Here is a 26,014-nt window from a genome sequence, read left to right as displayed (position 1 = left end):
AGGTATGCCTCTACATCCTTACATTCGTCCTCTAGCCATCCCTGCTTAGCCATTTTGCACTTCCTGTTGATCGTATTTTTCAGACGTTTGTATTCCTTTTTGGCTGCTTCATTTACTGCATTTTTGTATTTTCTCCTTTCATCAATTAAATTCAATATTTCTTCTGTTATCCAAGGATTTCTACTAGCCCTCGCCTTTTTACCTACTTGATCCTCTGCTTGTAACCTTCCCCTCACTTACCGACCTTAATGGCAGTGAAAACTTAAACCGCGTGTACCTAATGGAAATTTGGGAAAAGCAATCGTCACCGAAGTGTCGGGAAAGAGGGAGGAAAGGGTTACATCTAAATGAAAGGAAAAATGCAAATGAAACTGGTGGAAATTAATTTTGAATAGGGGTAAAGTTAATAAAGAAAGTAAATGTGCGGCCGTTACGTTAACAATTAACTAGCGGTAATTAGATATTTGAGATTTGGGGAAAATTACGGTCGCGAGTCCTATGGACAATTACTATAGTAACTGAAAAAGAAAGGTTATTGCACATATAATTAGCACTAGAAGCGTGGCAACTGAAGTTTGACACGTGTAAGTAATAAATTTCGCTACACTCTGACTTAATTTAGCAAAAGAATTAATAAAACCGGAAAAATGAAAGTTAATTTAATGACTGAAACTAATAGTCAGGTTTGTTTCTGAAGCACTACGAAATTCAAAAGCTACTTGAATCTACGCAATTTATAAATAAGAGATTTAACTTTGAACTTGAATTTAATGATTCTGAACAATTAACAATAGTAAAATTTAGTACGTACCAAGCTGAGCTGTAGTCACAGATAAGCTAAAATATGGCAACATAACTCGCACTCATAATTTGTGCTTGTGTAATCTAAATATTGTAGCCAGCTATGAATACTTTAGCCTAACTTTGAAATTAAAGCAGTGAAAAGGAACAATATTACTTTAATGCTGGCGTTTGAATTTCAACGACACTCGGGCTCATTCCGGAAAAGGAAGGGACCCTGCTTGGTAATGCAATTGGGACAATGAGCAACAAATGTTCATGCTAAGTTGCTGTAATTATAGTTACGAAAATGGAACAGTTTGAAAAGCTGAGGTCTGCCATGCAGTTCTAAAACTTTACGTGCTTCCAGTCTTCCTCGTTGGTTGATTGAAGGTTTGAAGCCGTCGATCGAGGAGGTGGCGACAGTCACTCATTGTCCGCCGTCGCTGTTGCAGAAGCTGGATGTTGGCGCGCCTTCTTCTCGACACGGTCACCAGACGAAACGGGCCAGCTAATGCTTCCCGTCCGCGACACCGTGTCAGAAACTATCATAGCAAGTCGGGCGCAATTACATGCTGCCAAACCCCGAAAGCGCGGCAACTCGCGGGAGCGTCACACAACACACCTGCTCCACTGCACTACTCCAGCCAGACTCTGTCTCTCTGCCCGCGCTCCACGCTCCAGAGTTAACACTACCAAAGATCCTAAACACTTTGGTTCTCCACACGACCTATCGATGTATTCGTTCGATAGCATAGTTTTCCCTAGGCAAGACCCAGCGTAAAAATACAAATAATATTTACAAAACAACCAATTATACATCGACATAAATGCATATATATATATATATATATATATATATATATATATATAGTAAAACAATTACTATATATAAAGACACAGAAATGTCATATCTTGAGGTATCAAAACAAGGAAAAAATTTATAGTATAATAGATGGAAATAGGAGGTTATGCATTTCCGGCGTTACATGCTGCCCTCACCACTTCATCCCTCCGAGCTACCCATTCTTCTTCTACTGTACTTCTTTCCCCCATTTGTGACAATTGTTCCCTTATGCTCTCCCTGAAACTCTGTACAACCCCTGGTTCTTTCAGTTTATCCAGGTCCCATCTCCTTAAATTGCCACCTTTTTGCAGTTTATTCCGTTTTAATCTACAGTTCATAACAAACAGATTGTGGTCAGAGTCCACATCTGCCCCTAGAAATTTCTTACAATTAAATACCTGGTCCCTAAATCTCTGTCTTACCATTATATAATCTATCTGATACTTTCTAGTATTTCCAGGATTCTTCCATGTGTTCAACCGTCTTTTATGATTCTTGAACCAAGTGTTAGCTATGATTAAGTTACGCTCTGTGCAAAATTCTACCAGAAGGCTTCCTCTTTCATTTCTTTCCCCCAATCCATTTTCATCTACTATGTTTCCTTCTCTCCCTTTTCCTACTCTCGAATTCCAGTCACCCATGACTATTAAATTTTCGTCTCCCTTAACTATCTGAATAATTTCTTTTATTTCATCATATATTTCTTCAATTTCTTCGTCATCTGCAGAGCTAGTTGGCATATAAATTTGTACAACCGTGGTAGGCGTGGGCTTCGTATCTATTTTGGCCACAATAATGCGTTCACTATGCTGTTTGTAGTAGCTTACCCGCATTCCTATTTTCCTATTCATTATTTTGTGTTTATAACCCTGTAGTCACCTGACCAGAAGTCTTGTTCCTCCTGCCACTGAACTTCACTAATTCCCACTATATCTAACTTTAACCTATCCATTTCCCTTTTTAAATTTTCTAACCTACCTGCCCGATTAAGGGATCTGACATTGGACGCTCCGATCCGCAGAATGCCAGTTTTCTTTCTCCTCTTGAGTAGTCTCCGCCCGGAGATCCGAATGGGGGACTATTTTACCTCCGGAATATTTTACCCAAGAGGACGCCATCATCATTTAACCATACAGTAAAGCTGCATGTCCTCGGGAAAAATTACGGCTGTAGTTTCCCTTGCTTTCAGCCGTTCGCAGTACCAGCACAGCAAGGCCGTTTAGGTTAGTGTTACAAGGCCCGATCAGTCAATTATCCAGACTGTTGCCCCTGCAACTACTGAAAAGGCTGCTGCCTCTCTTCGGGAACCACACGTTTGTCTGGCCTCTCAACAGATACCCCTCCGTTGTGGTTGCACCTACGGTACGGCCATCTCTATCGCTGAGGCACGCAAGCCTCCCCACCAACGGCAAGGTCCATGGTTCATGGGGGGAAGTTGGGTGCATAGATCCTGAGAAATCAGTACCCATAACAACCACCTCTGGCCGTAGTAACGGCTTTGATACGCCTGGGAATTGAGTCAAACAGAGCTTGGATGGCGTGTACAGGTACAAATATCCCATGCAGCTTCAACACGATACCACAGTTCATCAAGAGTAGTGACTGGCGTATTGTCACGAGCCAGTTCCTCGGCCCCCATTGACCAGACGTTTTCAATTGGTGAGAGATCTGGAGAATGTGCTGGACAGGGCAGCAGTCGAACATTTTCTGTATCCAGAAAGGCCTGTACAGGACCTGCAACATGCGGTCGTGCATTATCCTACTGAAATGTAGGGTTTCGCAGGGATCGAATGAAGGGTACAGCCACGGGTCGTAACACATCTGAAATATAATGTCCACTATTCAAAGTGCCGTCAATGCTAACAAGATGTGACCGAGACGTGTAACCAATGGCACCCCTTGCCATCGCGCCGGGTGATACGCCAGTATGGCAATGACGAATACATGCTTCCTATGTGCACTCACTGCGATGTCGCCAAACACGGATGCGACCATCATGATACTGTAAGCAGAACCTGGATTCATCCGAAAAAATGACGTTTTGTCGTTCGTGCACGCAGGTTCGTCGTTGAGTACACCATTGCAGGCGCCCCTGTCTTTGATGCAGCGTCAAGGGTAACCGCAGCCATGGTCTCCGAGCTGATCGTCCATGTTGCAGCAAACGTCGTCGAACTGTTCCTGCAGATGGTTGTTGTCTTTCAAACGTCCCCATCTGTTGACTCAGAGATCGAGACGTGGCTACACGATGCGTTACAGCCATGCGGATAAGATGCCTGTCATCTCGACTGCTAGTGATACGACGCCGTTGGGATCCAGCACGGCGTTCTGTATTACCCTCCTGAACCCACCGATTCCAAATTCTGCTAACAGTCATTGGATCTCGACCAACGTTAAACCGCAATCGTGATAGGGTACAATCCGACCTTTTTACACGAGGCATCACAACAACGTTTCACCAGGCAACGCCGGTCAAGTGCTGTTTGTGTATGAGAAATCGGTTGGAAACTTTCCTCATGTCAGCACGTTTTAGGTGTCGCCACCGGTGCCAACCTTGTGTGAATATTCTGAAAAGCTAATCATTTGCATATCTCAGCGTCTCCTTCCTGTCGGTTAAATTTCGTGTTTGTAGCACGTCATCTTCGTGGTGTAGCAATTTTAATGGCCGGGAGTGTAGTTCTGGGAGCTGACTGATATATCAAGATTTAGCAGTCATAATTAATTCGAGAAGATGGCAGCTAACGGCGTCGGCAGCTGCCGATCATCGCGCGATCAAAAGCTGCTGAAACCGGGAAGCAGACTGGCTGGCAGCAGCGTACGTAATGGGGACCCATAATCCTAACTGGTGGACGTTGAGCCTGGGGAACGAATCTACAGTAACACTTTGCCGTGCACACGGTGAAAGTGAAAAGCTAAGTACTGTTTCATTTCGTTTAGTGTACGTGTGTAAGGATACTTGTGCATGTGACAGAAAGTAATACTCCAGGGATGAATGACGAAGAGGTGGAGGATGCTTTGAATGAGTTAAGACCTGCAATGATGTAAAGGGCAGGTAAATTAAATTTTGATATTTCACAAGCAAATGACAGTGGCTTACCAGATTCTATAATTTCCAATCGTGGGTGAGATAATAAACACGATCTGGTGGAAACTGATGTCAAATTTACACCATTTCGTGTTCAGAGGATAAAAAGGGAGAACCATTTGACGTGGCTGAAAATTCAACACCCACTCCTGTTCGTGAGGTAAAAAGGAAATCAGAATCTGAGGTTGATGTTAAAATTACACATGTTGCTACCACAGTAACGAAAAGGGTGCCAGTATCAGGGACTTCTTAACGGAAAGGGAATTTTGAAGCAGTGTTGGCTAGTATGATGGAACAAATTGGGGAAATGATTCAGAGATTAGTACCAAAATGAATGAAATGGATTCTAATCAGTCATTGGAAGCTATTGGAAGCTCAGTGATTCTAGGAGCCATGATGACGAGGAACAGCAGTCAGATAATAGTGTTTCAGAACAGGTTATTACTATAGATGTGCACTGTGAAGCAGTGTTATGTCGCCTGTTAGGATTTGTGATGTACAACAGTACTAAAATTTTCTTATGATAAATGGCGTAAGCGTGAAAACATTAGTGGGAGCAGATTTATTACAAAAGTACAAGGGAAAAATGGATTTTGGACTAAGTGAGGAGGTCATTGTGGTAAAGGAAAAGCAGTAGCAATTCATTTTGTTTGTAGGAAGCAATATGAATAAGACAAGTAGTACAAAATACCTAAACTGTCGAAATAATAAGGAGATATTGGGTTATAATGAATAAGGAGAAAGGGGGGAATTAGATCCTTCTGAGGTAAAAAAGTCAGAAAGAGGAGAGACGAAAATTTACAGGAATTATTGCATTTGAAAGAAAATTAAAAAAATGCGTAACAGTAAGCTCTGACATGAAATGAGTACTGATAAAAGATGGGCTACTTTCTGCAGTTAACCAATGGTTTAGAATCATGTCAACAGAATCTAGGGCCAGAATGGATGACAAAGTTTTTAAATTAAGGGATTCGTGGAAAAACGACGTGTCTTCTTTTAATGACAGTTTAAAAAAGGAAATCAGTAAAGTCAAACAAGAACATAACAGTGCTGTTGCAACAGTAAAAAATGAATTAATTGACCCGATTAAGCAAATTGCAAACGATTAGAGGAAAAGTTAAATGCAAAATTAAGTATGGCACAAGAACAGGTAAATGATGTGGAAAAACAATGTGATGATAGTCATAATACTTTGGAAATTCAATTTACAGAAGGAAATGAGGTGTATGAGAGTTTCCGTGTGCAAGTGACTGCAAAAATTTTGTAACCTAGAAACTAACCTAGCTCGGTTCAGTAGATATGTAGGTGAACAACTCCGTGATGATGATGGCAGACTAAACAGAGTAGAGTAGAATGTTAGCAACAGTAATGGTCCTGTAACATCTAATGGCGTAGCACAATCGTTTGGAATTGCATATGTTTCTCATAGACAATTTTTAAGATTTGTCTCTTGTAAGAATGTACATACCTAAGAATTTTGGAGAGACTTTGAGAACATTTTTCTTAAGTCTTGGAATGATAAATAGAAAATTGGGTTTATTGTGTCTAATTTAATGGGTGAAGCTGGCGTTTAAGGTAGGAGGACACACACAACTTTCCTACCTAGAGACGGAACAGGACCAATAACCAGCAGTCTGATATGGAACCAGAAATGAACCTCGAACAAACAACCAGATAACTACCGAACTAAACAGCCACAGTACGAGTACAGGAATGGCATTTATAGCTGTGGTTACTGCCGATGTTCGACTCACTCTCATCCGATAACCCAAAGCGGAAGCTCACCAGACATACTGTGCAACATTCCAGGAAGGTCAGCGTGGAGCTGACACACGACCTCAACACACCGGTGGTCCGCCGTCCGACTACAGGTCCAGACGGTTGCTGAACCACACAACATGTTCCTTCTCCAGGTACGCGAACCACACGTCCTAAAGTTTGCAGCCTGCTGCAAAGGAGGAAATAATTGTTCACAGTCCAGGAACCCGCCTGAGTGTCTCTTCCCGGTAGCACCGCTACCCTCAATGTTGGTGACTGTTAACTGCCGAAGTTGAACTAGCCATCAGCTTCCAGCACGCTACTCGCTTCGCAACAGGGCGCCAACTCAGCCGCTTCACTCCGAGCTAGTTGTTTCACCTTCCCGCCCACGCACTTCCAATCTCCTTGTGAGGCACGCCCTCCTAAGGCAAATGAGCTTTGCTAGACACAAAGGCGCCACCTGTCGATTACGCAATGATTCACTTTGCTTTCATAGGTAGTTCCTAGGCGAATTTGGAATTCATATCTAAACCACTGAAATATATCTGATACCTTCGTTCACCTGTGAATATTGTTTCATATCTATGAGATCTGTCTGTCAAAAATCTTTCAGTTCTCATATTATGAGGCTTCTACGCAACATTGTTTCGTGTGCTGGCATTTGGAGCTCTGAGACCACTGTCCCCATAATTGTTGCTCGGTATTGTGTCTACCTCGAAGCTCATAAATGACTGATATTAGCTTATTCATGTGAGTTGGATTCCTGTGGCAGCAGATGCTGTAGGCAGTCATAGCCGTTCTGTTATTTCGTTGGGTCATCACAGTAAATATACTTCAAAGATCGACGTTCAGCCTCTTGTGCCAAATGTCAATTCCATCGCGTGCGCCTTGCAGACCAGCTAACTCAGGTCTAATAATTTTGCTGTATTTCCTACTGTTGGGTACCTTTTATTCGTCCATTTATGGTGCTTTCTTACCTGTTAGCGTTAGTCATATCCTTGTACCTTTTTAGGAAATACTTTCTCGGGACTCGAAGTTCAGGAACGTTAGCTCCACTGTACCGGATGTTTGTTCAGATTCCTTATTCTCAACATGTACTATGTCCTTGGTTAAACATTCGGTACATTCTAGAAGTATTCACAAATGTCAAGAATCATTGTACTGGAATGTTCTGTAACTGCATATATACCGGATGTGCTCTGGCCGGAGGCAGTTCGCTCCGCGCTCTTGTATGTGCAAGTGCTGAATAAACTTTCGTTAAGTGAAGTTAGTGTTCGTCATTCATCTAATTACACCTTCTTCTACAGGCCATCATTCAAGTGGAGACGATGGGTATTAGGTCTTGTGATAGCGCACATTATCGACAACACAGTGGCTCCCATCAGGCCACGACAGAGCCGCCGTTTACGTGGCGAGAAACCAGAGTTAGAGCCATATTCAACAGATCGCAGTCTATCAGAGACAGAAGAAGAAGATGACGTTACGATGACAGCAGCTGTGTTCCACCACATGAGATATCCTTCCGGGTTCTCTGGTGACGATGTCCAAGATCCAAACAAGTGGCTGAAGATATCTGAGAGTATAGCCAAATTTAATAAATGGGATGACACCGTGTGTTTGGCTAACGTATTTTTATATCTGGACGGTACTGCAAAGCAGTGGTATGAGAACAACGAAGAGACGTTCACAAGCAGGGAAGTATTCCAGGCGCTACTGCGCAAGTATTTCGGCGGCACACAGCGAAAGAAGTGCAAAGCTGAAGATAAATTGAAATGCAGGGCACAGCGTCCAGGAGAAACTACAGCATCCTACATTCAAGATGTCTTGAAGCTGCGTAAAATAGTGGATGTTAAAATGAAGGAGGAAGATAAGATTGCACATCTCATGAAGAGTGTTGCTGAGGACATGTATCAAGCCCAACTCCTGAAGGAGGTTTCGACAGCAGACGACTTCATAAGCTGGCCGTTGTGGCCGAGCGGTTCTAGGCGCTTCATTCTGGAACCGCGCGACCGATACGGTCGCAGGTTCCAATCCTGCCTCGGGCATGGATGTGTGTGATGCTCTTAAGTTAGTTAGGTTTAAGTAGTTCTAAGTGCGATAGTGCTCAGAGCCGTTTATTTTCGACTTCATAAAATGGTGTCAGTATATCGAGACAATGCATCAAAAAAGAATTACGCGCAAGAAGTTTGAACGGCTTCCAAACGTCGTATCGATGTCTGTGATGGAGGAAGAAACTGATCTCACAAGTATTCTTCGTCAGATGGTGAGAGAGAAAGTTCAGAAGGCACTTGGATTGCACGGCGAGCAAACAACCGGGACGCTTAAATAGGTCATAAATGTAATATAATGCGCATACATAGGGGCAGAAATCCATTCCAGTACGATTATGCCATAGGTGGTAAATCATTGGAAGCGGTAACGACCGTAAAATACTTAGGAGTTACTATCCGGAGCGATCTGAAGTGGAATGATCACATAAAACAAATAGTGGGAAAAGCAGGCGCCAGGTTGAGATTCATAGGAAGAATTCTAAGAAAATGTGACTCATCGACGAAAGAAGTAGCTTACAAAACGCTTGTTCGTCCGATTCTTGAGTATTGCTCATCAGTATGGGACCCTTACCAGGTTGGATTAATAGAAGAGATAGACATGATCCAGCGAAAAGCAGCGCGATTCGTCATGGGGACATTTAGTCAGCGCGAGAGCGTTACGGAGATGCTGAACAAGCTCCAGTGGCGGACACTTCAAGAAAGGCGCTACGCAATACGGAGAGGTTTATTATCGAAATTACGAGAGAGCACATTCCGGGAAGAGATGGGCAACATATTACTACCGCCCACATATATCTCGCGTAATGATCACAACGAAAAGATCCGAGAAATTAGAGCAAATACGGAGACTTACAAGCAGTCGTTCTTCCCACGCACAATTCGTGAATGGAACAGGGAAGGGGGGATCAGATAGTGGTACAATAAGTACCCTCCGCCACACACCGTAAGGTGGCTCGCGGAGTATAGATGTAGATGTAGATGTAGAAGTGGAGCAGACATTGAACGCAGTCTCTCGTCCTTCACTTCCCCTTAAAACGGTGAAAAGTCGAGATCCAGGCGAAATTAGTTTCCTACAATGCCCCATGAGAAACCCGTTCAGGCACCAAGGAAGACTGACGTCTGGAGGACCCAGGATAACCAGCCAGTATGTTTCCACTGCTGACGATCGGGACATGTGGTGCGCTATTGGTCGAGAAAGGCGGCGGACATTTTATGGCGCCCGCGCCAGATGACAGCAGACCGATCTTAGCCGACGCCAACTCCGGGACGACGAAGATGAACAAGAAGATGTGGGTGCAGGATGACGAAGGTCACCATCACCGCAAGCTAACCGCTGGAGAGGACGCTCCCCAACACGCCGCTCAAGGTCTCCATCGCCGTTTAGAAGATCCAGCCGATCACCTAGCTACCACAACCTGGAAAATTAAACCGTGCGACCTTCCTTAGAAATGAGGCCGCCGAAGATGAAAAATCCTCTGCCGTCAATAAGTACAAAATGATAGGAAACTACGTCGGTATCCTCATGGATGACCGACTAGCCTAAGCTCTTGTGGACTCTGGAGCATCATATTCAGTCATTTCGGGGAAGTACCGTCGCCAGTTGGAGAAAATCGTATTTGTCGACAGCAAAACATCTCTGCTGAAGGTGGCTAATCGGAAATATGTAAAACCTACAGGAAGATGTGTCTTTCGTTTGGGTATCAGTGGCCGTATACACCCCTTAGAAATTATCGTGTTACAAGAGTGTAGTCATGACGTCATTCTCGGATGGGACTATTTGAATGTTCCTCAGGCAATTATAGATTGCGGTCGCTCGAAGAGTATGCTAGACGAGATGAGGTACTGTGGACAGGAAGATGTGCATCCGAGTGTGTGGAGACTATGTGTGCTGGATGAAGTGATCATTCCTGTAGTCAGCGCTAGAAAGGTAACTGTCATGTGTCATGCCATGCATCAACCCATGGATCTTGTAGAGGAATGTACGAGAAGCATACCACTGAAGAATAACTTGGTCATCTCTTTTAAGAACGGATTCAGTGAATTGTGGATAGTTAACTGTCGCCGAGAACCACAGATCCTTCCAAGACGCATGTACGTATCAAACTCTGAGCCGTTAATTGAAGAACAGTTGAGGGTCATAGAAAACTCCCATGTCGAGACTGTGAGCGAAAATAGCGCTACCACTACGAGACAAGATCTTCTAGCTCGAATATCACCAGATCTCAATAAGGAACAACAGAAGAAGCTACTTGCCATTGTTCAAGAGTTCTCTGAATGCTTCAATCCACAGCTGAACGGCAAATTAGACAAATCGACGGTGAAGCACGGGATTAGCACTGGAGACCATCAACCAATAAGCCAGAGAGCATATCGTGTGTCAGCAACGTAACGTCGAATAATTCGCGACGAGGTAGAGAAAATGATGAAGAATGACATCATTCAGAGCCCATGATCGTCACCAGTGATTCTCGTCAGTAAGAAGGGTGACAGTTGGCGCTTTTGTGTTGGTTACAGGTCACTTAATAAGATAACTAAAAAGTTCGTTTACCTTCTTCCACGATTTGACGATGCACCAGAGTGTCTGAAGGGGACTAAGTTTTTCTCAACCATGGACATGTACTCGGGATACTGGCAAATCGAAGTACATGAGGCTGATCGTGAGAAAACTGCATTCAGCAACTCTGAGGGCCTGTATGAGTTTAAGGTAACGCCGTTTGGTTTGTGTAATGCACCGGCAACTTTCGAACGGATGATGGATAATCTTCGAAGTCACCTGAAGTGGACGATGCGTCTTTGGTATTTAGATGACATTATAGTGGTCTCAGTGACATTTGATGAACACATAAAAAGACTGAGGGCCGTTCGTAAGTGTCTCCAACAAGGTGGACTGAAACTTAATCCAAGAAAGTGTCTCTTTGGAGCAAAATAAATCAAAATACTTGGGCACCTTGTGTCAAGCGAAGGTGTGCGGCCAGACCCAGAAAATGTGAGGTCTAAAATGGAATTTCCTATTCCTAAAAGTATTAGAGATGTGAGAAGCTTCCTCTAATTATGTTCTTATTACCGTCGTTTTATCAAAGACTCCTGTATCAAAGACAGGCCACACCAAGAGTTGTTAAAAGTCGATAATAAATTTATCTGGGGTGGTGCTCAACAAGATTCTTTCGATGTGCTGCGAAAAGCTCTGACGACTGACCCTGTACTTGGTCTGTATGATGAGAGAGCACCTACAGAACTACACACAGATGCCAGTGGGTATGGGATGGGTGCTGTTCTGGTGCAAATTTCAGATGGGAAAGAGTAGGATATAGCCTGTGCTTCTAGGACACTTACAAAAGCCGAGAGAAGCTACTCAACTACAGAAAGAGAATGTCTAGCTGTGATCTAGGCCATGTGCAAATTTCGACAGTATCTCTATGGAAGGCCATTCACAATTGTTACCGACCATCATTCACATTGTTCCCAGAATTTTCATTCACATTGTTGTTTGGCAGGTCTTAATGATCCAACAGGATGACTCGCCAGGTGGGCACTACGTCTTCAAGAGTACCATAGTGTACAAAAGTGGAAGAAAACACCAAGATGCCGACTGTCTCTCAAGAAACCCTGTGCAAGACCATCAAGACTTTGATGAAGATAGAGACTGTCTCGCTGCAATCCAGGATGTCTCTATTGAGCAGAAGAAAGACGCCCAAATATCTCAAATTATGCTTGCCTTAAATCAGTCAGAGTATTTGAAATGACAGTTTAAGGTAGTTAATGGATTAGTCTGCAAGAAAAACTTTGGTCCTTTTGGAAAGAGGTGGTTACCAGTGATTCCGAACCACTTGCGCTTAGATGTTCTACAGAAATTGCATGGCACACCTGAGTCTGGACATTAAGGATTTATTAAAACATACGATAGTATCCGCAAGAGATTTCTCTGGCCAGGTTTATTTAGGAGTGTCCGTCACTACGTGTCGCATTGTCGAGAGTGCCAGAGGAGAAAGGTAGTTCATACCAATTCCAGCAGCCGAAACCCCTTTTCCAGCATGATGGGATTGACCTCCTCGGACGATTTCCAACGTCTGCCGCTGGCAGTAGATGGATTATTGTTTGCACTGATTATCTGACACGCTATGCCATTACAAAAGCCGTGAAAACGGTGCCCCAAGGTCGCTAATTACGGATCGAGGGAAAGTTTATCAGTCGAATCTTGCGAGAGAGATGAACCGTCGGTGCAACATTACTCATCACATGACGACTGCCTACCATCCGGAAACTAACGGGCTTACTGAACGCCTTAATGAGACCTTGGCCGACATGCTATCAATGTTCGTCAATGTTGAGCAGAGCAACTGGGATGAGGAGCTACCTTTCGTGACGTTTGCCTACAACACCGCCAAAAAAGACACCACAGGATTTACGCCATGTTTCCTGGTGCATGAGCGTGAGGCGACTACGACGATGGACACTGTGTTTCCGTTACGTACTGACGACGTGGACGACGTCTACATCGGCCAGGTGTTAACCAGAGCTGAGGAAGCTCGGCAGTTAGCTCGACTCCGCACGCTGCAGGCTCAAGAAAACGATCGCCGAAGGCATGACGCGAGCCACCGTCCTGTTGTCTACCAACCCGGAGACCTCCTCTGGATCTTCACTCCTGTTCGGAAGGTTGGTCTGTCTGAGAAGCTCCTCAAGCGCTTCTTTGGACCTTATAAGGTTATAATACAGTTGTCTGATGTTACTTAAAAAGTTGAGGATTTCGACGCCAACACAAGAAGAGGAAAGACCAAAGATACAGTCCACGTCCTTTGAATAAAGCCCTATAAGGATCCTGCAACCCAGGGTAAATTCGAAGCTCCAGCGACAGGAAACAAGCGGAAAGGTGACGAAGAGCGTAGCGGCAAAGGAAGTTCTAAGAAGATCACCGCCAGGGCGAACATCAGTCATCGGGAGTAGGAGTATGCAGGACCGATGACTCGTTCCCGGGTAGAAGAACTTAACACCGAGACGCTGTTCTCTTAAGGAGGGAGCAATGTCGCAAAAAAAGCTCTGTAGCACAGTCACCGTGGGGCAGTGGTTATGATGCTACATTGTTGCATGTAAGGTCGTGAGATCAAAACGCACGTGACCTAAAACATTTTAATTTCTATATTTGGTTCGAGTACATTCTAGAATGTCAAGAATCATTGTATGGGAATGTTCTGTAACTGTATATATACCGTATGTGTTCTGGCCGGGGGCAGTTCGCTCCGCGTTCTTGTATGTGCAGGTGCTGAATAAACCTTCGTTAAATGAAGTTAGTGTTCGTCATTCATCCAATTACACCTTCTTCTACGTGACAGATACAAGGATATGTGGTTGATCTTGTATCATCCTTTACATCGCACCTACACAGTATTTCAGGAGCAATATGCTGGTTAACTAAATAGCTAATAGTATATCCTTCTTCTTCTTCTGGTTCTTCTTCTTCTTCTTTTCTTCCTCCTCCTCCGGATACTCATCCGCCTCCTCTTCTGCTTCCATACCTAACCTGTAGGAGTGTCTCATTTCCTAATCTAATTCCCTCAGCATCGCCCGATTTAATTCGACTACATTCCATTATCCATGTTTTGCTTTTGTTAATATCCATCTTATACCCTCCTATAAAGACACTGCCCATTCCATTCAACTGCTCTTCCAAGTTCTAAACGTTTCAGAGGGAGAATGACGTTGCTTCAGTTGCCTTAATTTAGTTGTTGTTGTTGTTGTTTTTGTGGTCTTCAGTTCAGAGAGTGGTTTGATGCAGCTCTCCATGCTATTCTATCCTGTGCAAGCTGATTCATCTCCAAGTAACTACTGCTACCTACATTCTTCTGAATCTGCTTAGTGTATTCATCTCTTGGTCTCCCTCTGCGGTTTTTACCCTCCATGCTGCCCTCCGATACTGAATTGGGGATCCCTTGATGCTTCAGAACATGTCCTACCAACAGATCCAGTCTTTCAGTCAAGTTGTACCACAAATTCCTCCTCTCCCCAATTCTGTTCAGTACCTCTTCGTTATTTACGTGATCTACCCACGTAATCTTCAGCATTCTACTATAGCACAACATTTGAAAAGCTTCTATTCTCTTCTTGTCTAAACGATTTAACGTCCATGTTTCACTTCCATAAATGGCTACATTCCGTACAAATACTGTCAGAAAAGTCTTCCTGATACTTAAATCTATACTCGATGTTAACAAATTTCTCTTCCTCAGAAATGCTTTCCTTTCCATTGCCAATCTACATTTTATATCCACTCTACTTCGACTATCATCAGTTATTTTCTTGCCAAATGGCAAAACTCATTTACTACTTTCAGTGTCTCATTTCCTAATCTAATTCCCTCAGCATCGCCCGATTTAATTCGACTACATTCCATTATCCATGTTTTGCTTTTGTTAATATCCATCTTATACCCTCCTATAAAGACACTGCCCATTCCATTCAACTGCTCTTCCAAGTTCTTTGCCGTCTCAGACAGAATTGCAATGTCATCGGCGAACCTCAAGGTTTTTATTTCTTCTACATGGATTTTAATTCGTACTCCAAATTTTTCTATTGTTGCCTTTACAGCTTGCTCAATATACAGGATGAACAACATCGGGGATAGGCTACAACCCTGTCTCACGCCCTTCCGAACCACTGCTTTCCTTTCATGCCCCTTGACTCTTATAACTGCCATCTGGTTTCTGTACTTATTGTAAATAGCCTTTTGCTCCCTGTATTTTACTCCTGCCACCTTCAGAATTTGAAAGAGAGGGTATTCCATTCAACAATGTCAAAAGCTTTCTCTAAGTCTACAAATTCTAGAAACATGGATTTGCCTTTCCTTAATCTACTTCTAAGATAATTCGCAGGGTGAGTGTTCCAACATTTCTACGGAATCCAAACTGATCTTCCCGGAGGATGGCTTCTACCAGTTATTCCACTTGTCTGTAAAGAATTCGTGTTAGTTTTTTGCAGCCGTGACTTAATTTATCAGTCATAATTTCTGATAAATAACCATCCGTGCCTCTATGGTTTTGTATTTTGTCACATGATTCTGCATAGTAAACGAGTTCGGAGATTGTGTGATATACTGTGATGGTTCTTATATGTATTGGTATTTATATGTATATGTTACGAAAAGTTGGAGTTAATGTTATTCTGGTTGCTTCACAACTGCAAAATAATTTACGTCAGTGACTCAGTTGTGGTACTTCTAGCAGTTATTATGCACGACACGATGTTTTTATATTAAAAGATACCACCAACATGCAAAATTCTAGATGTACGGTTGTACTTTTTCTTATAGAGACTGAATTTTGATAATTAATTTCACTCTTGTGAAAACGCAAGGCTATGAGAATTCTCGAAATTTCTGTTGAGTGGAGATTAAAAAATTCACTTAAGTTACTTTAATCAAATTGTGGTTCAATGGCCGGCCGGTGTGGCCGTGCGGTTCTAGGCGCTTCAGTTTGGAACCGCGTGACCGCTATGGTCGCAGGTTCGAATCCTGCCTCGGGCATGTATGTGTGTGATGTCCTTAGGTTAGTTAGGTTTAAGTAGTTCTAAGTTCTAGGGGACTGATGACCTCAGATGTTGAGTCCCATAGTGCTCAGAGCCATTTGAACCATTTTGCGGTTCAATATTGGAAAAACTTATTATTTTTACTGTTGCAAAGGAAGAACCGCTAATCAGGAGAATTCTCTTACATTTACATCTATCTTTATTTGTCAAAATTAGCAAACATTAAGATATTTATTACGACTCTGGGCCGTTATCATTTAGAACAATGGAGCTGACCTGTGCACCAATGTTGCACATAAACATTGATGTTGCCACTTCGTGAGTATAGGGGTTGGTACATATAAAACTTTACAACACTTGTAAGTAATATTTGATTATATTTAGACTAAATATTACATGGAACTTACACGTTTTCGTGCCTCGTCACAAAATGGCTTCTTACACTACGAAGAAACAAAATGGAAGAGTGGGCGATCCCATACACTGACAATGTTGTATGTTGGAACACTATTTTGTAAAGAGAATCACCTGAGAGTTTCACCTGTGTCGCCCTTCATTGAAGTTTCTCGTTTCGCGAAAGAAATAGAGACTGCAATTGCATTCGTAGATTATATTAATTGATTACAGAGTATTGCTTATTTTTCTTCGATAATGTTTGTTGTAAGACATTTCCAGGGGCAGATCTGGACTCTGACCACAATCTATTGGTTATGACCTGTAGATTAAAACTGAAGAAACTGCAAAAAGGTGGGAATTTAAGGAGATGGGACCTGGATAAACTAAAAGAACCAGAGGTTGTACAGAGATTCAGGGAGAGCATAAGGGAGCAATTGACAGGAATAGGGGAAATAAATACAGTAGAAGAAGAATGGGTAGCTTTGAGGGATGAAGTAGTGAAGGCAGCAGAGGATCAAGTAGGTAAAAAGACGAGGGCTAGTAGAAATCCTTGGGTAACAGAAGAAATATTGAATTTAATTGATGAAAGGAGAAAATATAAAAATGCAATAAGTGAAACAGGCAAAAAGGAATACAAACGTCTCAAAAATGAGATCGACAGGAAGTGCAAAATGGCTAAGCAGGGATGGCTAGAGGACAAATGTAAGGATGTAGAGGCCTGTCTCACTAGGTGTAAGATAGATACCGCCTACAGGAAAATTAACGAGACCTTTGGAGATAAGAGAACGACTTGTATGAATATCAAGAGCTCAGATGGAAACCCAGTTCTAAGCAAAGAAGGGAAAGCAGAAAGGTGGAAGGAGTATATAGAGGGTCTATACAAGGGCGATGTACTTGAGGACAATATTATGGAAATGGAAGAGGATGTAGATGAAGATGAAATGGGAGATACGATACTGCGTGAAGAGTTTGACAGAGCACTGAAAGACCTGAGTCGAAACAAGGCCCCCGGAGTAGACAATATTCCATTGGAACTACTGACGGCCGTGGGAGAGCCAGTCCTGACAAAACTCTACCATCTGGTGAGCAAGATGTATGAAAGAGGCGAAATACCCTCAGACTTCAAGAAGAATATAATAATTCCAATCCCAAAGAAAGCAGGTGTTGACAGATGTGAAAATTACCGAACTATCAGCTTAATAAGTCACAGCTCCAAAATACTAACACGAATTCTTTACAGACGAATGGACAAACTAGTAGAAGCCAACCTCGGGGAAGATCAGTTTGGATTCCGTAGAAACACTGGAACACGTGAGGCAATACTGACCTTACGACTTATCTTAGAAGAAAGATTAAGGAAAGGCAAACCTACGTTTCTAGCATTTGTAGACTTAGAGAAAGCTTTTGACAATGTTGACTGGAATACTCTCTTTCAAATCCTAAAGGTGGCAGGGGTAAAATACAGGGAGCGAAAGGCTATTTACAATTTGTACAGAAACCAGATGGCAGTTATAAGAGTCGAGGGACATGAAAGGGAAGCAGTGGTTGGGAAGGGAGTAAGACAGGGTTGTAGCCTCTCCCCGATGTTGTTCAATCTGTATATTGAGCAAGCAGTAAAGGAAACAAAAGAAAAATTCGGAGTAGGTATTAAAATTCATGGAGAAGAAATAAAAACTTTGAGGTTCGCCGATGACATTGTAATTCTGTCAGAGACAGCAAAGGACTTGGAAGAGCAGTTGAATGGAATGGACAGTGTCTTGAAAGGAGGATATAAGATGAACATCAACAAAAGCAAAACAAGGATAATGGAATGTAGTCTAATTAAGTCGGGTGATGCTGAGGGATTTAGATTAGGAAATGAGGCACTTAAAGTAGTAAAGGAGTTTTGCTATTTGGGGAGCAAAATAACTGATGATGGTCGAAGTAGAGAGGATATAAAATGTAGACTGGTAATGGCAAGGAAAGCGTTTCTGAAGAAGAGAAATTTGTTAACGTCCAGTATTGATTTAAGTGTCAGGAAGTCATTTCTGAAAGTATTCGTATAGAGTGTAGCCATGTATGGAAGTGAAACATGGACGATAAATAGTTTGGACAAGAAGAGAATAGAAGCTTTCGAAATGTGGTGCTACAGAAGAATGCTGAAGATTAGATGGGTAGATATAACTAATGAGGAAGTATTGAATAGGATTGGGGAGAAGAGAAGTTTGTGGCACAACTTGACCAGAAGAAGGGATCGGTTGGTAGGACATGTTCTGAGGCATCAAGGGATCACCAATTTAGTATTGGAGGGCGGCGTGGAGGGTAAAAATCGTAGAGGGAGACCAAGAGATGAATACACTAAGCAGATTCAGAAGGATGTAGGTTGCAGTAGGTACTGGGAGATGAAAAAGCTTGCACAGGATAGAGTAGCATGGAGAGCTGCATCAAACCAGTCTCAGGACTGAAGACCACAACAACAACAACAATGTTTGTTTCGTTGCGACGTCAGTTTTGTTGTATTTGCGAATTTATTCAATATCATTTCTATAACGTTATGTGGCGTACCGCCACAATGAACTCTGGGACTAGCTGTAGTGATGTCTTGTTCTCAGTTTCATGTCAGTGGACTCGTTCATTCGAGTGACCCCTCAGGGATTTGTACAACTCGTATTTCATAGCTGTTGTCTTGATAAAGTCAGCCAGTGCCGTTCATCACACAGTGAGACTTCTGTTGACTGCTTCAGTTTCCCATTCCACATATGGCTCTATCAATGGATTGCGTCCTTCAACTGTTCTACCTTGGATTCATACAGTACATGTATGTCTTGTTTTTCAAGGCTGCTGCTTTGATAATGTAATCCAAGTCCGTGAACCTTATGTTGATTGCTTCAGTTATCTGTCAACTTATAAACGAATGTTTAGCCTATGAACAACCAACTTAGAAGGAGTCAACTGCATTCATGAGGAACTATCCATAGCCTGCAATATCTGACAATGTTATATGTTAGAACCATATCCCTTAGAGAGAATCTACTGGAAGTTTCGCCTGTGTCGCCCTTCATTCAACTTTCACGTTTTGTACATGGCGAGAAAGGCATACTGTGTATGATTCTAGTAAACCCCACTTTTGGCAAAAAATTCATAGAATGTCATGTCAGTTGCTACCTGTACTTGGTAAATAAGTTTTAAATTCAGATTGTCTTGTTTGAAAGTGGTAATCCTGGAATACTTCTGGCTTAAATAAAGGACATCAACATTTGTATGGTGGCTGAAACGAAAATATTTGTTTTTGAGATTATACAAACATGTTCCAAGCAGACCCCCTCAGGATGTGTTAACATTCGGATGACAACATTTGGCTTCCCACACTCGGATTGTGTCACAGTTAAAGGATGTATATTATTGTGCAGTAGTGATCCATTCTTCTTCCTGTTATGAGTTTCAGTATCATTCCAGTACCAGTCAGTCACTTAGAGGGCCCTGTCATGAGCGTGTTTCTTTCACTCTGTCATGGTAAGGAGTACGTGCTTACGGTACCACACATGGGCTTTATACTGTTTTTACTTTTTTTAATTATAAATATTACATTATATTAGGGGACGCAGCACTAATCTTCAATCTATACACCAAAAGAGGAGTGACATAAATAAAAGAATGGGTCAGTACTAGGTTTAAAACTCATGGTAAAACGATATCACTGGTTAGATTCGACGATGACATCGCTATCGTCAGTAAAAGTAAAGAACAATTACAGGGTTTGTTGAATGGAATGGACAGTCTAATAGGTACACAAAATGGATTGAGAGTAAATCAGAAAGAGGCGCAGGTAATGAGAAGTAGCAGAAATGAAAGTAGTGAGAAGCTTATCATAAATATTGGTGATCATAAAGTACAATTTTACGAAATTCCTCGCTTGGAAGCAAAATAATCGGTGAAGAACGAAGCTACGGTGATATAAAAAGCACGCTGGCACAGACGAAGAAGGTGTTTCTACTAAAAAAAAAATCTACTAGTATGAAATACAGACTTTAATTAGAGGGAAAAATTTCTGACAGTGTGCATTTGGAACACAGCGTCGTATGGTTGTCAATCACAGACAATGAGAAAACCAAATAAGAAGGGGTTAGAAGCCTTAGGGAGAATGAGGAAGTTCTTTGCAGAATCGGCAGAAAAAGGGACATGGAAAACAATAACAAGAAGAAAGGTCTGGATGATGGGACGTATGTTCAGACATCAGAGAAAAACCATCATGACAGTATAGGGAGGTGTAGAGGGTAGAAACTTGTCCTGAAAGACAGAAGTTGGAATACATCTAACAAATAATTGAGGACGTACGGTGCAAGTGCCACTGTGAGATGAAGAGGTGAGACCAGGAGAGGAAATCTTGGTGAGCTGCGTCAATCCAGTCAGAAGACTGATAACAGAAAAAACAAAACAAAATGAACATACTTAAATATTAATGTAGTTCTGTGCATATATCTTCCACAGTCCGTTCATCTGTACTGACTTGTACTGGAGCACAACATGAGTCATGGAGTTGAGGAATTATGTCTTCTGGTGGACAGGGAGTTTTACGCGCTGACTTTAACAGATTGCTCCATAATCTCTCATAGAATCGATAGACACACGGTTGCCAGTTTAGTCGACATTCTACTGCTGGCTGGATCATGTAACTGTGTAACGTCCACTTAGAAAATTTATAAATGACTGTGCTGGAAAACCTCTTACGCTATTTGATTTTTAAACAGCTGAGCAAAACTGAATGTACTCAGACATTTCTCTCTTTACTTATTTTGTTCAACAATAAACTGACACACAATATCTTTAGTGCAACGCAATCTGACTTTCAATAATCACTTACCTCACAAAAATCTTCGTTACTCAAACTACTGCAATACAGCAAGCGCCAATACTGCCAGTTAAATAAAAGATTCTAACTATTGAAGGCACTAACTACTGATAGGCACAGTTAGCAAATGAAGGATTTTGGTAGAGAACAAACAATTCATTTACCAGTGTTACAAATTTCCTTTTTCTGACGGACACACGTCCAGATCGTCCTCTCTCAAAACTCTGCCATCTCTCACCCCACATCCACCACCGCTGGCGGGTCACCTCCAACTGCACAACGCTGCACCCTGTTCACATCCAACTGCCCAACACTTCAATACCAAATATTCCAACAATGCGAACCAGCCATAGACTGCACACAGCACAGTCACTGATTTTCATACAGAGCGCTACGTGGCGTTACCAACATAAAAACCTAAACAGCCTACTTACAACTGTTACACTTTACAATTTTAAAGGCGTCCTCATGTACGTGGTTGTACTCGCTCTCGTTATGCAGTTTAATTGTTGGCGCAAAATCCCCTGCAGGAATCACATTATCACCCAGTATCAGCGATGGAAAGTTGGCACATCCTTGGGCTAAGGTGGAAGTATATCCTGGATTTTCTAAAACCATCACTTAATAGAAGTCACAATGTTTCGTCATTCCCAAAGTGATGTACTTGCTGTCACAGATGTTAAGACTGTAGGTCACGTGAAATAACATTAATTTCACATTGGCCGACATCTTCTCACCTGTGGCCTGGCTTGCTACAGCTTTCGGTATGCCTACCTTTCGAGAGTTCTCACATGATTGGATGAATGAATAATAAGCCGCAGTACATATACAGTATGTAATGTTAGCAGGAGTGTGCGTAACTTAGAAAAAATATTTTGTATACATAGTCACTGCAGCTAAGGAACTTGTTTAGATTACGATTCTGTTTATGAATCAAAAACCATATTCTTTTACATACAGGGGCTGCAGGTTTTTTTATTAACTCTTCATGTTTGGATGCTGACTGCTGCCAGAGGACAGAATCAGCGCAAGTGTTAACTCCTGCTCCTCCTCGCGGTGCAATACTTGTTATCTCCTCCTCTGTTGGATTTGATGCCTTCATGTGTCAGCAGTGGGAGAGGCAACAGTGACGGTGGTGCTGGTGGCATATGGGGATGGTGCCCATCACACTGTGGGCTGGCAGGCAAACAGTTTGGTGGGCTGGAGGGCAGAGTTGGAATGGGCTGTTGGGCAGGCTGGTTGGGCATGGTTAATCCACCAGCTTGCAATGCCCATGGGTGCTCGTGGCAGTGTTAGGGCATTAGAAGTGCTGCATGGTGGTGTATCTAAGTAGCAAATCAAGAGGTGTGATACAAGGACCTTGTTGTTCAGCATGGCCGAGCAGAGTCAGCTGAGGCAGCAGAAATGGTGATGATGAAGACTGTGACACTTGATAAATACCAATAATTTGTGCAATAATTAATTTTTATTGTGTTTCTTTTTTGGACCACCTCAGCTCTCTCCAGTGAGCTGTAAAACATCTAAATTGTTAGATGGGGTGGGGGGAAAATAAGATTAGTTTTGTAGGAAATATTTTCTTATTTACATATACACTGAGGTGGAAAACGTCAAGCGATACTTCCTAAAATCGTGCCGCAACTCCTTTTGCCTGGAACATTTTAGCAGCTCAACGTGGCATGGATGCAAAAAGTCATTTGAAGTTCCCATCAGAAAAAATGAGCCATGCTAGCCCAGTAGCCGTCCATAATTGCGAAAGTGTTACTAACGCAGGATTTATGCACGGACTGACCTGTCGAATATCTATCGTTAATGTTCGTTGACATTCATATGGCCAAATCGTTCTCTCGAATTGTCTAGAATGCTCTTTAAATAAAACCTGAACAGCTGGGGCCCAGTCACATGGCCACGGTTGACTGGGAACGTAGAGTCTATGAAATGCTTCCATGTAGACGAACATAGATAGTTCCAGTTAGTGATCAGTTCAGTTGAACCAAGAACCCACTGCGTTCCACGTAAACATAGCCCACACCATTATGGAGCCACCACCACCTTGTACAGTTCCTTATGGACGGCCTGGGTCCATGGTTTCGTGGGGTCTGCGCCACACTTGTACCTTACCTTCAGCTCTTATCAACTGAAATCAGGACTCATCTGACCTGGCTACGGTTTTACAATCGTTTTGGGTCCAACCGATATGGTCACCAGCCCACGGGAGGCGCTGCAGGTGATGTTCTGTTAGCGAGTGCACTCACACAGGTCGTCTGCTGCCATACCCCTTTAACGCCAAATTTCGCCGCACTGTCATTGCATACGTTAGTCGTAGTCCCCCATTGATTTCTGTGGTTGTTTCATGCAGTGTTGCTTTCGTATTAGCACTGTCAACTCCATGCAAACGCCGTTGCTCTAGATCGTTAAGTCAAAACTGTTGAGCACTGCGTTTTCCATGGTTAGAGGTAAGGCCTGAAATTTGCGATTCCCAGCACACTCTTGACATTTTGCCATTTTGAATTTCGGAATACTGAAATCCCTAACGATTTCCTTAATGGAGTGTCCCACACGTCTAGCTGAAACTACAATTCTGCGTTCAAAGTCTGTTAATTCCCGTCGCGCGGACATAATCACACGAATTACCTGAATACAAATGCCAATGCACTGCCCTTTTATACCTACCCCCATATGTGTAGGTGCATATTTCTATCCCATGACTTTTGTCACCTCAGTGTGTATATGTTCTAAATTTTTTTCAGTCAGTCTGTTCTACAATATTTTCACATTTTGGCTTCTATAATAGTGTGACTAGTTTTTCCACGTGAAAAAACAGGACATTTGCGTAAAACTGGGATGAAAAATTGGAACAAAACGAGACACTCGACAAAAAGTAAATATCCTGCTTATATGACTGCATCGCTTTTCTAAAATAAATAAAACCTAAGGTTTGTACGCATAAAAAGGCATATATTTTAATAAGACACTTCAAAATATGCTTCTATTGGAACTGGATCATATGATAATTCAATGTTTTTCCAAGAACAGATTATAATTCAAAATACTGAGAAACTGATAGAATGATTTCTAACAACTGAACACTAGTGCAGATATAAAAATATCCGTAGACTGTTTACCTGCTGTATCAGGAACACTGCTACTAACTTCGTACTTATCAGAATACCTAATATCTTTCAAAGCTTTGAACTGTTTAATTGCAGGTTGTAGAGCTCCTTGCAGATAAGATCTTGATAGGGAGACTTGACTACCACTCCTGCTTAAATAGTTTCAGTGGTTAAACAGTTTTTCTCATCGGCCCAAACGGAATTTACGATTGAAAATACCTTTTCCACAACAGCATTTGTGCCTGGTACAGCAAGAGCAACACTCATAAGTCTGCTTATATTTTTACATGAAGTACCTGTACTTTTAACTGTGTGGAATACAGCACATCATCTATTATCTTTTTCCAATTCCTCAAATTTCGGGGAGATAATGCTGTTCACGCATCCTACCTCATCAAACAATACATCTCCATCTATCTGAAATGTTGTACCTGAATTTACTGTCTTAAGAATTTCCAGTCAATTTAAAAGTCCAGGCCAACAAAAAAAATTCTGTTTTATGCAACTAAATGATTTCATCGGTTGAACTGGAGAAGTCCACTTTTCTAAATGAGTCACACAATTCCCATAAAATAAATTGGTACTCGTCCTGTATTTTGATTCAGTGAAACCACGCTCCTTTCCCAAGTTATTTAAAATTGAAGAAATTTGAAATTTACTAAATTTCCTGTTCAGATGTTTTCTTTAAGCAGCTCTAACTCCTCAGCTGATTCTGTAGCCGAAATCTTGATTCTTTCCAACTTCTGGATTGAATCTGAAAACATTTACAACTGGCTTTGTGTGAAATGAAGCCGAAGAAGTGACTGTGGGTTCTCAGAAAACTGTTTCAGAAATGTAGACAGAAAATAATATTTCGAAGATTCATACGTATCAACAACTCTTGTAATTCCTGGCTTGTATTCAGAATCAGTGAAATCACGGAATGATTTTAGTTCCTCTAAGTGAATGTGAAAAGATTTAAAAACATTATTCCCTATTGTTTCTATGTCAATGGGGAGAATTCTGCTCTTGTTTTAACTTCACTGTGTATAATGGGGGCTGTACAACGGATGCCTTGAATGTTCCTCTTGAGAACACGGTTCAGTTTGGAATAAATATTGTTTGTTCCTGCCCTCTTGTCCCTACCAAAGTTAGTATTACAGTTATTTGCACAAAATGTGACAATGTTGTCAACTATATTGCGCTTTTTTGGGATACTTAATAGTTCTGCCGTTTCTCCACCATTGTTCTGAAGACATTACTTTGCACTGAACAGCTTTGGTAAGAATGAGATACCTAGCTGAAATCGTCACTAGCTTTAAGCTTTTGTGATTTGATGCTCCAACCATCACAGACACATACTTAGCATATTTAAGTTCTGACTGAACTTTATGCATCGTGTACGACACTAAAACGTTCACAAAACTGACTAGCACTTTTTCCCTAGAACACGTGAATGTCTTCTCAAATAAATCTCTGATGAGAAGAACCGTGTAATCCACTGAATGGATGGAATGAATGTATTTTGCGGTATCTTCCAATTTTTGTAGTTTATTCGTGCTTACAGTGGAAGTTATGCCGCTAGAAGTTCTCGCAGAAACTGCCAACTCTATTTGTATATGCGCTGCCTTATATCAGCACGTCCTCCATGTTCATTTGAAAAAAAAC

The 26,014-nt window shown here is 42.0% G+C and overlaps 1 protein-coding gene across 1 annotated transcript in view; it reads right to left on the bottom strand.

Annotated features, from left to right (window-relative positions):
- Positions 1–22,504, bottom strand: part of LOC126481826 (WAS/WASL-interacting protein family member 3-like) — a 56,218-nt gene extending 33,714 nt beyond the window's left edge. The window contains exon 1 of the mRNA XM_050105785.1: positions 22,323–22,504. Within this exon, the coding sequence (XP_049961742.1) occupies positions 22,323–22,504 (182 nt within the window). The remainder of the gene's footprint in view (positions 1–22,322) is intronic.
- Positions 22,505–26,014: the final 3,510 nt, after the last annotated feature.

Source organism: Schistocerca serialis, chromosome 5 (assembly GCF_023864345.2).
Source record: "Schistocerca serialis cubense isolate TAMUIC-IGC-003099 chromosome 5, iqSchSeri2.2, whole genome shotgun sequence".
In the NCBI taxonomy this organism is placed as follows: Eukaryota; Metazoa; Arthropoda; class Insecta; order Orthoptera; family Acrididae; genus Schistocerca; species Schistocerca serialis.
Note: the sequence above shows the minus strand (reverse complement) of the source record. Positions and strands in the feature narration are given on the sequence as shown.